General features: G+C 46.1%; 2 protein-coding genes across 5 annotated transcripts; both read left to right on the top strand.

Moving 5' to 3' along the window:
- The first annotated feature begins 769 nt into the window (after positions 1 to 769).
- On the top strand, positions 770 to 6,301 carry LOC129833192 (ran GTPase-activating protein 1-like). Of its 4 annotated transcripts, none has more exons than XM_055897589.1 (15): positions 770 to 876; positions 1,559 to 1,678; positions 2,082 to 2,209; positions 2,444 to 2,503; positions 2,596 to 2,775; positions 3,051 to 3,185; positions 3,435 to 3,593; positions 3,715 to 3,828; positions 3,943 to 4,042; positions 4,183 to 4,267; positions 4,394 to 4,652; positions 4,795 to 4,900; positions 5,033 to 5,121; positions 5,217 to 5,338; positions 5,560 to 6,301. In XM_055897589.1, the coding sequence occupies exons 2-15, from the start codon at positions 1,567 to 1,569 to the stop codon at positions 5,639 to 5,641; spliced, it is 1,731 nt and encodes a 576-aa protein (XP_055753564.1). In that variant the 5' UTR covers positions 770 to 876; positions 1,559 to 1,566; the 3' UTR covers positions 5,642 to 6,301. The 4 variants fall into 4 exon arrangements, with proteins under 4 accessions (XP_055753564.1, XP_055753563.1, XP_055753566.1 ...); XM_055897588.1 differs by having other exon boundaries at positions 4,394 to 4,655; XM_055897591.1 differs by having other exon boundaries at positions 5,217 to 5,376; positions 5,560 to 5,647.
- Positions 6,302 to 8,704: 2,403 nt separating this feature from the next.
- LOC129833191 (chondroadherin-like protein) lies at positions 8,705 to 14,406 on the top strand. The gene is made up of 8 exons (XM_055897587.1): positions 8,705 to 8,734; positions 9,209 to 9,385; positions 9,574 to 9,768; positions 10,028 to 10,329; positions 10,459 to 10,963; positions 11,194 to 11,880; positions 12,042 to 12,208; positions 14,046 to 14,406. The coding sequence occupies exons 1-8, from the start codon at positions 8,705 to 8,707 to the stop codon at positions 14,365 to 14,367; spliced, it is 2,385 nt and encodes a 794-aa protein (XP_055753562.1). The 3' UTR covers positions 14,368 to 14,406.
- Positions 14,407 to 15,847: the final 1,441 nt, after the last annotated feature.

Below are 15,847 nucleotides of genomic sequence, written 5' to 3'. Positions count from 1 at the left end.
GTCCCGTGGGTTCTGGGACCGTGTGAACGGTCTCCTCTGCCTCTGATGGTCGTTTCTTCTTACCCCGTCGGGTGCGGCATCTCGTCGATGTGCGTGCCTGCGGCCACCTCCGCCCTTCCGTCCGTCCAGTCTCTCGTTGAATAAAAAACGACCACTGGAAGCCGATGAGGCGCTGGTTGTAGAGTGTTGATCAGACAGGGGTGGATCGAAGTAAGCGGCATCCCTCCTGCGCCTGCCATGGAGAGGAGGAGCAGGACCTCCCTTGTCAGGATTTCTCCAGAAGTAGACTTTATCCTCGGCCTTGTCTTTTTTGTCTTGGTTGAATTTCTTGATTTTAAGTTCCTTTATTTCTCTAGACAACTTGTCCTGGAGCGCTTGGTTAGTTTTCATCAGTTCATTGAATATGCCATCATCATTAACAGCTATTTGTAGAGCCGTGCGTTTGTCCTTAATCGTGTTATCCATTTCACTAAAGTCCTTTTTCAACTGGTCAACAATTAATGTCATTAAATCAATAGAGCATTTGTTCAGGATGGCACACCAGCGCTCACAGAAATCATCTGTGCGCTGTCCCAATGATGGTTCTTTTTGCCACCTGAGTCCCCGTGGAATAATGCCTTGACGCACATAATCACTAAGAGTGACTATATGTAGATGCGTTCTCGTCTGGCGCTTAGATAACTGTAACTTAAACGTTTGTTTGCGGACCGCCCTGATGTAATAGAAGAAGAAGAGCCAACGAAGCTGCATGGAACTACAAGTCCCATGTGTCTCGCGTCAGCCATGGTCCTCGAAGTGTTTAAACGTCAGAACCGAGCGGGAGACAGCTTGTGGGACAGACAGCGCTGTTCTGGAAACAACAAAAATTAGCATTTTGTAAGCATTGATACACGTTTCGTACTACTTCAGAGACATTTTCGCTTGCAAATGTTTTCAGGGAAACGTTAGTAAGGTCACACGTGAGGGGAGGTGACATATTTATCAGATCAAGTTGGTCGATGGCCGTAGCAGGGCATGCCCTGCTCTTGCTAGCTTGCTAAGCTAGTTAACATGTTATGACTTTGCCAAGTCAGAACAACGTTAAGTAATTTGCTTTGATGGATGTATTCTTGTGGAACATTTCCAGCTTTATCACAGCATTGGAAATGATCAACCATGTTCAGTTTTTTCCACCTAGCTAGTTAACCTCAACTATCCTGGTATGAGATGGTGTATGCCAAGTGTTTATAACTCGTTACCAGATAGTTACAACACTAAACATATCTTGCTACTTGGCTAACATTAGTTAGCAAGGTTTTCCACTTCTTCCAGAGGGTAGCACAATGATAGCAAGCTAGCAACGTTTACAGACAGCAACTTTCCACCCCCTGTGTATATTAGTTAAAGTTAACTAGCTAGCTAACTATGAATAATGTTTATAACATCACTTCAAACTGCATGTGTGTTTGGTAACGCTAGGCCTTTGGCAGGTACTCTATTAGGTGGTAATTGATAATATATTATGTGTTGTTTAAGTAAGTAGTGCATGTTCTTGTAAATAAGTTAGTATGTTCCTCAGGTATACTGATGGCGACGGATTCTGTTGCACAGTTGGCCGACTCTCTGGCCAAAACTCAGGTGACTGAGGGAGAGTTGAGTTATAAAGGCCAAGGACGCAAATTCGACAATGCACAATCTGGTAAGAATTCCAGCCATTGACTCATTATGCTTACGCTCCTCCAATTGTCATCCAATAGGTTGTTCAAGAACAAGGTGGTGTCCAATGCCAAATGTTTTTTTGTTGTATTTAAAAACAAAAAATGTAACCTTTATTTAACTAGGCAAGTCAGTTAAGAAAAACATCTTATTTACAATGACAGCCTACCCCAGCCAAACCCGGACGACGCTGGGCCGATTGGGAGTCCCATAGGGCGGCGCACAATCACAGCCGGATGTGATACAGCCTGGATTCGAACCAGGGACTGTAGTGACTCTTGCACTGAGATGCAGTGCCTTAGACCGCTGGTAAACTCGGGAGCTCAATGTATTGTTCTTCAAACAATCATGGTCTGTGTCTTCAATATTTCCCTCTTTCTTTCCAGTGGAAGAGATGGTGAAAGAGATCCAGGAGTTCAAGGGTTTGCAAGCGCTCAGGCTGGAGGGGAACACTTATGGGGTGGAGGCAGCACAGGCCATCGCTAAAGCCCTGGAGACAAAGAGTGAATTTAAGGTACCAGTCACGGAGTGATTATGAGATGAGGTGTGTTTTGATTGCATTGTTCGTGGTACAGAGGACAGGTATTCCACTGACTGCCACACAGAGATGGATGATCTCATATGTTGATTTTGATGAGGTACCCGCTGTTTGCTCTGTTCTATCTTGCTTTCATATCTGTCATATATATATATGGCAAGCTAGACAATACTTTAGCTAACCCTTTATATAACCCTCTCTCTCCCTCAGTACTGTTACTGGAGTGACATGTTTACTGGGCGACTGCGTTCTGAGATCCCTCCAGCCCTGGTGAGACAATAAAAAATAAAAAATACTTGCTCCCTTTGATAGATGAAAGATGGTCTGGGATTGTAAACTCAGCCTTCATCTCCCCTATTCAGAACTCCCTGGGTGCAGCCCTGATGACAGCAGGTGCCAGACTGACCGTGCTGGACCTCAGTGACAACGCCTTTGGACCAGACGGGGTGAAGGGCATCGAGAAGTTGCTCAAGAGCACTGCCTGTCACACACTGCAGGAACTGAGGCTCAACAACTGCGGCATGGGCATTGGTGGAGGCAAGGTGGGCAGAATGTCTCCACTTTGATAGGAGCTGCATTGTGTTATTGAGCAGACTCAACAACATAAAGTTGCCCCCTGCTAGTTGTAATGTATTCCGTATAATTTAAGAGAACATCTAAAGCTAATTTAACTTCTCGTATGAAATATATAGCTTGTGTTAAGGTTGAATAGTGCTATCATTTGAGAAGTGATGTCATGATTTAATATCTATCATGACAATCCTAACTTTTTCCGAAGTAGTTGTTTCACTGTGCTCTGAATGTGTGGTCTCCTCAGATCTTAGCTGCAGCGTTGACGGAGTGCTATAAGCAGTCCAGTGCACAGGGCACCCCCCTCGGGCTGAAGGTGTTCATCGCAGGCAGAAACCGTCTGGAGAACGATGGGGCCACTGCCCTTGCCCAGGCCTTCCAGGTACAGACACTGGCTCCTGAGCTGAACATATCAGAATTTCTGACAGTCTGGACTTGTAGAGTATATGCAGTTTGACACTGCAGGGATTCACATGGAGCTCTTTAGCATTAGTACTGGCAGCAGCATGGATAAAGCTCCTCGAACACTCCAACATAATGCCACTGAGTCTATGATTAAACTGTACTGACAGTGACAAGCCATATACTGTCTATATAGCTATCTTTGTCTGATGCTACTGTATGACCTCAGCTGATGGGTAGTCTGGAGGAGGTGCACGTGCCCCAGAATGGGATCAACCACCCTGGAGTGACTGCTCTGGCCACTGCCATGCAACACAACCCCCAGCTCCGGGTCCTCAACCTCAACGACAACACCTTCACCAAGAAAGGAGCTATCGCCATGGCACAGGTACAGTAGGGGTTTGCCTTGTGTACGAAGGCCGTATGACAATGAAACTCATGAAATTGATGTATGCTCAAATGCACTTGCCATACTATGACTGACACTGCGTGTTTTGTGCCCCCTTCAGGCTCTGAAACATTTGCGCAGTGTCCAGGTGATAAACTTTGGAGACTGCCTGGTGCGTTCCGAGGGGGCTATAGCCATCGCAGAGGCAGTCACTGAGGGGCTTCCCATCCTCAAGGTACAGGGTAGCACTGGTCCCACCCTTGGCTGCAGGAACATCTACTGCGCTTGATTGTTAATTAATGTGGCAGCACCTGACTCATACCCATATTTTTTTTTACCTCTTTGTCAGGAGCTGAATCTGTCATTCGGGGAGATCACAGGAGTAGCTGCACTGCTGGTGGCACAATCAGTCGAGGGCAAAGCCACGCTGGAGAAACTGGACCTAAATGGTACATGTTGGATACGCACTTGACTTACAACACATGAAGACTGGATTGAAAATGTTGCATCGGCTGGTAGTGTTTTTGTAGGATCTGTAGAGTTCATGTGTGACTTTGTGTTGTGTGTGTGTGTGTGTTGGTACTGTCAGGTAACTGCCTGGGGCAGGAGGGCTGTGATGCTCTCAGAGAGGTAATGGATGGCCTGAACATGGGAGACCTGCTGGGATCACTCAGGTACTGGATTGAAATATTAAATGAGTTTATACTTTTAGACTTACCCACACTGGACCTCAACCATCCTGTCTTTTATCACAAGCTGCCATGAGATAATCTTCTTGTGTAATCTTTGTCTACCTGCAGCGACGATGAAGGGGAGCCGGAGGAGGAGGAGGATGATGATGATGACGATGATGATGATGATGAGGATGATGATGAAGAGGAGGAAGAGGATGACTATGAGGAGGATGATGATGTGGAGGAAGAAGACAGCAGCGTGAATCAGGTTTCCTCCCCTCCGTCGGTGCCCCGACCTCCAGATGCCTCCTCCTTCCTCTGCTTCCCATCCCCTGACAAGCTGCTCAAACTGGGCACCAAGAGGGCCCTGTTCTTCGAACAGCAGGTGGTAAACACACCCTGCCATGAACACCTTACACAGCAAACTACTTAGTGGAAACCTGAGGTGACATACAGTGTGTGTCAGTAGGCTGAAACAGGTTGATGGTGACGTGTTTAACCTTTTGTCCTTGTTCTTCTCTTTCCAGGTAGATGTGGCTGATGCTGGTAAGACAGCGGAGGCTTTCCTGAAAATCTCCTCTGTGTACAATGAGGAAGATGAAGATGTTAAGAGTGCTGTCCTAGACAGTATTGGTAAGGGCCACTTATCTTATTTCTGAGTACTTACTGAAGACATGGGGCCAGATGACTGAGTCCATGGATATGCAACTTTTTTCGTTCATCTGTATGACCGCATGTTAAGTATATGTCCTCTTTGTTCTGCAGATGCAATTCTCAGGAAAGCGTTCGCAAGCCCCTCCTTCCAAGGTTACAACTTTGTATCATCACTGTTAGTAATGCTGGGACTCCTCAAGGTATGCACATACGTTCTATGAATTTGTAGAAAAACTCTTGTTTTTCTTCTGCCTTGTATTATTGTAGCCCTCATGTCTCCCCCTTTCTCATTCAGAGTGAGGACAAGGTGAAGCCGGTGCGTGTGGTACCTGGTCATTTTCAGGCCCTGGAGTACGTCGTGCGTCAGGACTACTTTCCCCAGGACCACATCGCCGTACTGGAGGCCTTCATGTCCCGGTAAGGGCATGAGTGATGGGTGGCAGCGTAGCTCTCAGGTACCCTCTCCGACTGCAGATAAACACACCACATTGGCACAAAGTTTCCTAAGGATATTGCCAACATGCTCCAAATTGCACAATGTTCCTATGTTGTCAGGCTGCTGCAGTTAAAAACAGTAAAGATGAAAGATGGAAATGTCCATCATTGCAGGTGTGTAACTGTATATTTGTGATTTTCAGACGCATCCAGGCCCTGGAGTCGTGCAGCAGCGCCAGGAACATCCTCAAGACCACGCTGGAGCAGGTCAGGCCTGAGAACTGAGTCACACCAGGCCGTACAGACACACTCACGGATTTATGAACAGAACAATTCCCACCCCCAGACATAAGGGGGCCCTTAGCGCACACAACAAGGACTTAACTGTTGCACTGCACTCTATTTCGCCAACTCAGAAGACTCACAGCTGGAGCCTTGCCCATCATCTTATGGGCGTACATTATTTTATGGATGGACCGATTTGAAATATTACAGACACAAACATTTGGGAGATGAATGGTGTATCGTGCCTCACCCACAGTGAAAAGACTGAAATGTGATCTTAAACACAGGTTCTCTCTCCATATTTACCCAGGAAGTAATGGTTTATATTTATATATATAAGGTTAAACGGATATAAAATGTGTGATATGGGCTGCTGTGGAAATGTGATTATGATTTGAATCAAAAGGGAAGAACTGAATAAATGTGATTTCTTTGTTGCAGCTATTAAACAGACACTATTTGGGTGTCTCCGTATAGTGAATGGCCTGGGAACATTTCAATTTCACAATTTAGCAAGCACTACCCTGACTAAGGATCTATCTAGTCCAACCAAATGTACTTTTTACAGTGGGAAGAAACTTTTGATCTGGGTGTAGGTTCTTTCTCCTCCCAAATGTTGAAACCTACACTGAATAAAAATATAAATGCCACATGCAACAATTTCAAGGATTTTTCTTAGTTACAGTTCTTATAAGGAAATATATTCTGTCCGCTTTATTGCGGACAGAAATACTCCTCAGCACCCCCCACCCTTTCTGACGATCCCGCAGATGAAGAAGGCGGATGTGGAAGTACTGGCTGGCGTGGTTGTCTGCGGTTGGGAGGCCAGTTGAATATACTGCCAAATTCTCTGAAAGGACGTTGGAGGTGGCTTATGTTAGAGAAATTAATATAAAATTCTCTGACGACAGTTCTGGTGGACATTCCTACAGTCAGCATGCCAATTGCACGCTCCATCAAAACTTGAGAAATCTGTGGCATTGTGCTGTGTGACAAAACTGCACATTTTAGAGTGGTCTTTTATTGTCATTGTGTGATCATGCTGTTTAATCAGCTTCTTGATCTGCCACATTTGTCAGGTGGCTAGATTATCTTGACAAAGGATAAAATTACCACTAACAGGGATGAGAGAAATATGCTTTTTGTGAGTATGGAAAATTTCTAGGATATTGTATTACAGCTCATGAAACATGGGACCAACACTTTACATGTTGTGTTTATATTTTTGTTCAGTGTATAATGCTCCTGTGGCTAATACTGAGCAAGGTGTACACAACACCTGTTCGACCTTCATTTTTACTGGAAATATTCTCAGATAAGGGAGAATTGGGGCTAAAATGCATAGAGCAAGCCAACTATTCAAGGAAGCAGCAGACCGTTGTACTTGATCCACTTGTATGGGGACCTGCCACTTCATCTGGGAAAGAGATTAGGCCTGGGATGTGCTTTTGAATGAATACACTGTTTGTTGCACATTAACTCAGTTGAATGGGCTGAAAAGGTCATAGATATACTACATATCCATAACTGATTCATACAGTATTTCTAATATTAAATGAGTACACCACATCAGACTTTGATCTTTGTTAATTGCATTAACCAATTCAATGGCATGCTGCTCTACACTTTTTAAACTAGTGAAGGTTAGAGCAATGCTTTCACCAGACCCATTATTGGGGACAGTGGGCTGCCTCTTCTCAAGCATAGAAAAACAGCCCTTTGTGAGCGCCTGTCAGAACTTTTTAGGTGCCATGGGATACAGCCATTTATAGTTTAACTACAGGGAAATACACATTCACTTTCATTTTATTGATTTGTTCTCCATTAGCTTGCTGTGTTTAAAAATATATATTTTATTCAGTGAGTTTGGACTCCAGTAACCTTAGGGTAGTGAGTAGTTTACGGATGTGAGATTGGTAGCCAGCCTGGTCTCATAGACTTGACGTAACATAGTAAATGTAAATCAGGAACACTAAACGTAGTATTATATGTTAACGTTTGGTATGGTTACAAGAACGAAAGTAGGGTGGTTGGTCTGGGTGTGGGTGGATGGGTGGGCGTATATCGCGAACGTCTAGCAACCCAAAGGTTTTGAAAATCATTGCGGACAATTTTAGCTAATTAGCAACTTCAACTACTTACTACTATTTAGCTACTTTGTAACTACTTAGCAACTACTTAGAATATTAGCTTTTAAAATAACCCTTCCCCTAACCTTAACCATTTTAGCTAACCATTCCCCTGATCTTAACCCTTTAACCTAACTCCTGAACTTAAACCCTAGCCTAGCTAATGTTAGCCACCTAGCTAGAATTCGTAACAGATCATACATTTGGAAAATTTGTTACATCTTGTACGTTTTGCAAATTCATATCATATAATACGAATGTAATTTGTACAACATATCATACAAAATTGGTGATGACATCCACAAATTAATACATACCACACGAAGTGTAACATATCATACCAAATGGAGTGTCTCTGATTTACATACAGAATAATAAGAAATGCTCAGAGACCAGGTTGTGGAAGCAGACTACTGTTAATTGAACTCTGGTTTTAAAAGCTACACATAAAAAAGCTGTCAATTTAGAGAGTAATTCACATACGTTGGAATAACCTTGGCAGGTTTGGCGTTAAATTCATTTTCTAATTTCCTTTTATGTAGGACACGCACACTGATTGAATCAATGTTGTTTAACCAACTTGGAATATACATTGAATTGACGTCTATGCCCAGTGGGACAGTTGGCTACCTTCGACCTCTAATCTGTCAGAAAATGTATTGCCAAGGTGTTCATTTGAGGTTAGGTTCCCCAGGGGCCGGGAGTCACGACGAAAGAATTTATCAAAGCAGTGTTTGTGAGACCCCTCACTGTTGCAGGTGCTCAGTCATTCTAGCAATGCAGAAGTCTAGTATGTACGTGAACCCCTTGGCGCTCATATTTTCGGCTGCGCGCAGCTCCTTCACAGTGGAAAACTGATATACAGACCTACACTTTTCCTTGAGTAGGAAACTTTATAAAGCTATCTGGGAAGGCTACATACTAAAAGCATTGGATGTCAAATTTGACAAATTTAACCATAAAGGTATGTTTATAATCTTAAATGTACAATAGGAACATTCTAAAAAGTTATAATATTTATCAAATAGCAAATGTTATGGAATGCTGCTGAATAACAACCAGATTCGTATTTTTAGATTCAATAACTAAACTTTGAAGTCTTTAAATATGCGTTAAATAAATACGTACAATCCTCCTGGCATTGGAAAATAGGTTTTTGAGTCCAGAGGGAAAGCCTATCGGTGCGTAAAGGTTTCCAAGTTGGTGACGGGATTCTCCATGTCTTTGAATATTTTTGTTCCATTGTCGCTATAAGAAGTAGTCTATTCTACTATTTTCACTGTATTTACAATATGTATTAAAAGTTGTGACACTGTAAAAAATTGGGTGCGAATTAGTCTTTTGAGAGCCGTTCGTGCGTAATATGCATAACTATCATTACGTTAGGTCTACAGTCAAATCGTTTGTGTTTGATGTCTTTTTCCCAAAACCCCCACAGATGTGTTCCTTTGCGGATTGCCTCTCTAGGTGGCTAGTTGCGGTTTTGATGCTCTTGGTCATACTTTTACCAGCTCAAGCGGGAAAGTGCCCAAAGTTCTGCATCTGCGACAACTCCCAACTCACCATGGCCTGTATCGGCAAGAATCTGACTCAGGTTCCCCCCACGATAGATGAGGTGAGATGCCAATGAATCAAAATGATAAATGATGGATGTTTTACAAGTTATTTGATATGGTTTAAACCTTAATTTGTGGCATGCATGCAGTGATGTAATTTTGCTCTTCATCCACCCACGCATTTCCTTTTCCATATTTAAACCTCCCCTACTTTTTCTATTTTTCATTCCTATTTCCATTCCCTCAGATTACAGTGAAACTGGACCTGAGTAAAAACGATATCCAGGTGCTGCCGACCCATGCGTTCCTGCACATCCCGCACCTCACGCACCTCACCCTGCAGCGGTGTAACATCAGGGCGGTGCGTGAGGGGGCCTTCCGCACCCTGGGCCACCTGGTCTCCCTCAACCTGGCCAACAACAACATCGAGATCCTTTACCAGGTGAGGTGGCACAGTCACCGGGGACATGGGTAAAACAATAAATGTCAGTTTTGGTGAGGGAAGCACCAGACCAGATTGATGTAGAATCTTCTAGTAACATTGATACCTACATGTTACCTTTCAGGTGCAAGTTATGTTGTACACACAGCTGTCACTTCTTGCACAAAGGCCATACTCCCATCCACCAACTTTTCTGAGCCGTTTGATGTCACATGCATCATACCTGTTCCCTAACTCTCCCTCTCTCCCCATCCAACAGGAGTCTTTTGACGGCCTGTCATCCCTAAAGCAGCTGACGTTGGACCATAACCGTGTTGAGGAGATCCAGCCAGGAGCCTTCACTCAGCTGGGCTTCCTCAACATGCTGTCCCTCACACATAACCAGCTGGTGTACATCCCCAACATGGCCTTCCGGGGCCTGCACAACATCAAGTGGCTGCGTCTCAGTCGCAACTCCCTCAACAACCTGGCCATGGAGGCCTTCGCTGGCCTCTTCACCCTCACACGCCTCAGCCTCGACCACAATGAGCTGCAGTTCTTCCCCACACAGACTATGACCCGGTGGGAAACTTACATTTTCTGTGCAGTTGTCTGACACTATTGTGCAATGGTGTCCTGGTCCAATAGTATTTAAGCTTGATGACACTTGACCTTTTTGTGCTCTGTCCGATTTTCTCTCCTTTCTTTAAGACTGGCTCAAGTCACCCGCCTGGACCTGAGCTACAACCCCATGACCTACCTGGGTGAGGATACTGTCTCCATGCCGAAGCTCACCCACCTCTACCTGGACCACATGTCTCTCCAGGACCTCTCAGACACAGCCATGTCCCAGGCCCCCCTCCTCTCCCACCTGGACCTCAGCCACAACCAGCTGCGCTACCTGGAGCCCCTCTCTGGCCCCATGGAGCTAGCACGCCTCAACCTAACAGGAAACCCCATCCACTGCAACTGCTATCTGAGGCCCCTGAAGGAGTGGGCCAAGAAAGGGAAGGTGAAGTTGATGGGGGTCTGCGCGGGTCCCCCTCACCTCTCTGACGAGCCTCTGGAGGCAGTGGGGCCTATGGAGCTGCGCTGCCGGAGCAGGGAGGACATGATAAAGGAGGAGTTTGAAGAGCAGGAAGAGAGCAGGGAGCGTGCACTGCCCACAGCCAAGCCTAAGAAGAAGAGCAAGTGTCCAGATAACTGTGACTGCGATGTGAGTTGCTCTTGTTGTTAATACTGAGATGGTGTATGGGGTGCTGAGCGATGGTGCAATGTTGTGCCACAAATAATGTTCAAACTTGCTGCCATGACAGTATACTTGCCATCATACTCAAAGAAAAATTGGACTGATAATTATTAAGTCATCCATATAAAAACTGCTCTCCAATTCTTGTTTGGAAATGTCCCTCTGAACCCATCTCCCTCTCTCTGTCCCCTGCTTAGGTGAAGGCTCAGCACGCCACATGTGAGAACCGTGGTCACACCAAAGTCCCCTACGGCTTCCCCTCTAATACCCAGCTCTTGGACCTGCGCAGCAACCACTTCCATTACGTCCCTAGCAACAGTTTCCCCGGCACAGACCAGGTGCTCTCTCTGCATCTGGAGCACTGCAAGGTCCGTGAGATCGAAGGCAGTGCCTTCCGGGGCATGAAGGGACTGGTGTACCTCTACCTGTCTGACAATGACCTCACCTCCCTGGGCTCAGAGACTTTCACTGGGGCCCCTGAACTCACCTACCTCCACCTGGAAGGGAACCAGCTGGCCATGTTCCCTGGAGCTGCCCTGGCCCCCCTGCCCAGCCTGCTTGTGCTCCACCTGGAGCGGAACACTATCGGTAAGCTGGAGCGGACAGGCCAGCTCTCCTCAGTCCCCAAGCTGAGAGGACTCTACCTGACCAATAACACCATCGCCACTATAGCCCCCGGCGCTCTCAACTCCGCCCACCTAGATACTCTTCACCTGGGGTCCAATCAGCTTGCTGAGGTGCCTACCGACGGGCTGTCCAAGGTCTCCAGTTTGACCGAGCTCTACCTCTCTGGAAATTCCATTCGCTGGGTCGGACCAAAGGCGTTCCTTCCTGTGTCCAAGAACCTGAAGCAGCTGTATATGGATGACATGGGTCTGGAGAAGGTAAGAGAGATAAAGAGATGTATTTTGCCAGGTTTGCTTTGATAAATTATCTCTATCTGCAGAATTGGGGTCAATACCATTTCAAGTTATCAATGAAAAACTGGCCATTCATTTCTATGAAGAATTCACTTTCTGAGTGGTTGCTTCTATTCCCTCTATAGATGTCCAGAGACTCCCTGGCGGGGCTGGGCTCTGGGCTGACCACTCTGTCTCTGGGGGGGAACCAGCTGGAGGAGCTGCCTGACCTGAGCCCATTCACTGGGCTGGAGGTCATCAACCTGGCCCACAACCCCCTGCTATGTGATTGCACCCTGCTGCCACTCCGCAGGTCAGTAGTCCACTGCTTTGTGAATGACCAGTTTGTGGATGCTGCTGTGCAAGGGAGTCATGCACATGCATGCACATAAATTAAATCAACAATTTATTTGTCACCCGCTTTGTAAACAACAGGTGTAGATTAACAGTGAAATCCTTACTTACGCGTCCTTCTCCAACAATGCAGAGTTAAGTTAAAAAAAATATAGGAAGAATAAATACACAGTGACTAACGAATAATAATGACGAGTAAAAGTAACATGGCTATATACAGGGAGAACCAGTATCTGGTCGATGTGCAGTGGTACGCGGTAATTGAGGTAGCTATGTACATATAGGTAGGGGTAGCAGCAGCAGCGTATGTGGTATTTTAATTTTTTTATTGGGATCCCCATTAGCTAACTCTGTAACGCTAGCTAATCTTCCTGGGGTCCAAATATGAGAGTGAGTGTGTGTGCCGTCAGTATGCATGTGTGCGCGTGTTATGTGCGTGTTGCGATGTCAGTGTAACTATATGTGAGTGTGTAGGTAGAGTACAATGTGTGTCCATAGAGTCAGTTCAAGAGAGTTGGTGCAAAAAAGGGTAAATGCAGGTAATCCGGGTAGCGATTTGATTAGCTATTTAGCAGTCTTGTTTAGCAGTCTTATGGCTTGGGTTGTCAGCCGGTTATTGTCAAGCAAAAGACTGTCGCTCCCACTGTAATTTACCGTTAATTAACATAAACACGTTTAGCACCTCCAGGCCTCCATGCATGCCTTTGGAACATCTACATTTTAAAATGTCTGATAAAAATAAAATGTGGTGCCTTGCAGTCGGATTCCAAGCAGTTGCATTAGTAAGCGATGATGCAGCCAGTCAAGATGCTCTCAATGGTGCAGCTTTAGAACGTTTTGAGGATCTGAGGACCAATGCTGAATCTTTTCATCCTCCTGAGGGGGAAGAGGCATGGTCGTCCCTTCGTCACAACTGTGTTGGTGTGAGTGGACCATGTTAATTCCTTAGTGATGCGGACACCGAGGAACTTGACGCTCTCAACCCACTCCACTACACCCCGGTCAACGTGGATGGGTGTGTGCTCGTCCCTCCCTTTCTTGTAGTTCACGACCAGCTCCTTTGTCTTGCTCACATTGAGGGAGAGGTTGTTGTCCTGGCACCACACTGCCAGGTCTCTGACCTCCTCCTTATAGGCTGTCTCATCGTTGTTGGTGATCAGGCCAACCACCGTTGTGTCGTCAGCAAACTTGATGATGGTGTTGGAGTCGTGCGCAGCCACGCAGTCATGGGTGAACAGGGAGTACAGGAGGAGACTAAGCACTCACCCCTGAGGAGCCCCTGTGTTGAGGGTCAGTGTGTCGGATGTGTTGTTGCCTATCCTCACCACCTGGGGTCAACCCATCAGGTATCCAGTTGCAGAGGGAGGTGTTCAGTCTCAGGGTCCTGAGCTTAGTTATGAGCTTGGAGGGCACTATGGTGTTGAACGCTGAGCTGTAGTCAATCAACAGCATTCTCACATAGGTGTTCCTTTTGTCCAGGTGGGAGACGGAAGTGTGGAGTGCAATAGAGATTGCGTCATCTGTGGATCTGTTGGGGCAGTATGCAAATTAGAGTTGGTCCAGGGTGTCTGGGAGGATGGTGTTGATGTGAAACATGACCAGCTTTTCAAAGCAAGAGTGCTACAGGCGATGGTAATTTAGACAGCTTACCTTGGCGTTCTTGGGCATAGTTGACTATAGTTGTCTGCTTGAAACATGTAGGTATTACAGCCTGGGTCAGGGAGAGGTACACACAAATGATTTAACTCTGCTAACCGTCAGGCTCTAACTACTTTGCGTCCCCTCTCTCTGCTCAGGTGGATGGAGAATGTGAGTCTGAAGATGACAGCCACCTGTGGTCACCCTCCTGAGTTCCGGGGCCAAAGTGTAAGGGATGTCCATGTCTTTAAGAGCTGTCCAGGGGAGAGTGCTTCTCCTGGCAAGACCTTCAAAGGATTCAAGGACACAAAATCTATAAAACCCAAACCCACTCTCCTCAAGGTGACCATGGCAAAAGCCAAGCCAGGAAAGGCTAAACCCATGCCAACCAAGCCCAAAGCCAAGCCTCTGAAGAACCCTAAGGCACCAGCATCACAAAAAAACAAGACTGTAATAAAAAGTAGGAAATCAGTGATGTAAATGGCTATAAGTCTACTGCTTGGACAGAACTCTATATGCACCAAACGGACAAGTGCTATTTCATCTTACCTCACTGAATGTAATTTGAGCATGCAGAAATGTGTTTTTTCATATTTTTTTTTGAGTCTGCAAGTTCATTTTCTGATTGATTTTCAGTCTATTTTAGAATCTTATGAAGTCCGGGTTTCGGAAGAGTTGGGATTCAAGAGACCCAAGCCCTATTTGCAGTACCATATATATCCACCAAGTGTCACGTGACACAATAAGATTTTTCTGCTCTAGTTCAACCAACTTTTCTATTACACATACAATGTTATGTTTCATATATACACTGCTCAAAAAATTAAAGGAAACACTTAAACAACACAATGTAACTCCAAGTCAATCACACTTCTGTGAAATCAAACTGTCCACTTAGGAAGCAACACTGATTGACAATAAATTTCACATGCTGTTGTGCAAATGGAATAGACAAAAGGTGGAAATTATAGGCAATTAGCACAGCACCCCCAATAAAGGAATGGTTCTGCAGGTGGTGACCACAGACCACTTCTCAGTTCCTATGCTTCCTGGCTGATGTTTTGGTCACTTTTGAATGCTGGTGGTGCTTTCACTCTAGTGGTAGCATGAGACGGAGTCTACAACCCACACAAGTGGCTCAGGTAGTGCAGCTCATCCAGGATGGCACATCAATGCGAGCTGTGGCAAAAAGGTTTGCTGTGTCTGTCAGCGTAGTGTCCAGAGCATGGAGGCGCTACCAGGAGACAGGCCAGTACATCAGGCGACGTGGAGGAGGCCGTAGGAGGGCAACAACCCAGCAGCAGGACCGCTACCGCCGCCTTTGTGCAAGGAGGTGCACTGCCAGAGCCCTGCAAAATGACCTCCAGCAGGCCACAAATGTGCATGTGTCAGCATATGGTCTCACAAGGGGTCTAAGGATCTCATCTCGGTACCTAATGGCAGTCAGGCTACCTCTGGCGAGCACATGGAGGGCTGTGCGGCCACACAAAGAAATGCCACCCCACACCATGACTGACCCACCGCCAAACCGGTCATGCTGGAGGATGTTGCAGGCAGCAGAACGTTCTCCACGGCGTCTCCAGACTCTGTCACGTCTGTCACATGTGCTCATGTGCTCAGTGTGAACCTGCTTTCATCTGTGAAGAGCACAGGGCGCTAGTGGCGAATTTCCCAATCTTGGTGTAATCTGTCAAATGCCAAACGTCCTGCACGGTGTTGGGCTGTAAACACAACCCCCACCTGTGGACGTCGGTCCCTCATACCACCCTCATGTAGTCTGTTTCTGACCGTTTGAGCAGACACATGCACATTTGTGGCCTGCTGGAGGTCATTTTGCAGGGCTCTGGCAGTGCACCTCCTTGCACAAAGGCGGAGGTAGCGGTCCTGCTGCTGGGTTGTTGCCCTCCTACGGCCTCCTCCACGTCTCCTGATGTACTGGCCTGTCTCTTGGTAGCGCCTC

This window comes from Salvelinus fontinalis, chromosome 34 (assembly GCF_029448725.1).
Source record: "Salvelinus fontinalis isolate EN_2023a chromosome 34, ASM2944872v1, whole genome shotgun sequence".
Lineage (NCBI taxonomy): Eukaryota > Metazoa > Chordata > Actinopteri > Salmoniformes > Salmonidae > Salvelinus > Salvelinus fontinalis.
Note: the sequence above shows the minus strand (reverse complement) of the source record. Positions and strands in the feature narration are given on the sequence as shown.

Coding starts and splice junctions, on each gene's coding strand:
- LOC129833192 (XM_055897588.1), top strand. CDS start 1,567: ATGGCGACGGATTCTGTTGCACAGTTGGCCGACTCTCTGGCCAAAACT. Junction 1,679..2,081: donor ATTCGACAATGCACAATCTG/GTAAGAATTCCA, acceptor CTTTCTTTCCAG/TGGAAGAGATGGTGAAAGAG. Junction 2,210..2,443: donor AGACAAAGAGTGAATTTAAG/GTACCAGTCACG, acceptor TCTCTCCCTCAG/TACTGTTACTGGAGTGACAT.
- LOC129833191 (XM_055897587.1), top strand. CDS start 8,705: ATGTCAAATTTGACAAATTTAACCATAAAG. Junction 9,769..10,027: donor ACATCGAGATCCTTTACCAG/GTGAGGTGGCAC, acceptor CCCATCCAACAG/GAGTCTTTTGACGGCCTGTC. Junction 11,881..12,041: donor ATGACATGGGTCTGGAGAAG/GTAAGAGAGATA, acceptor TTCCCTCTATAG/ATGTCCAGAGACTCCCTGGC.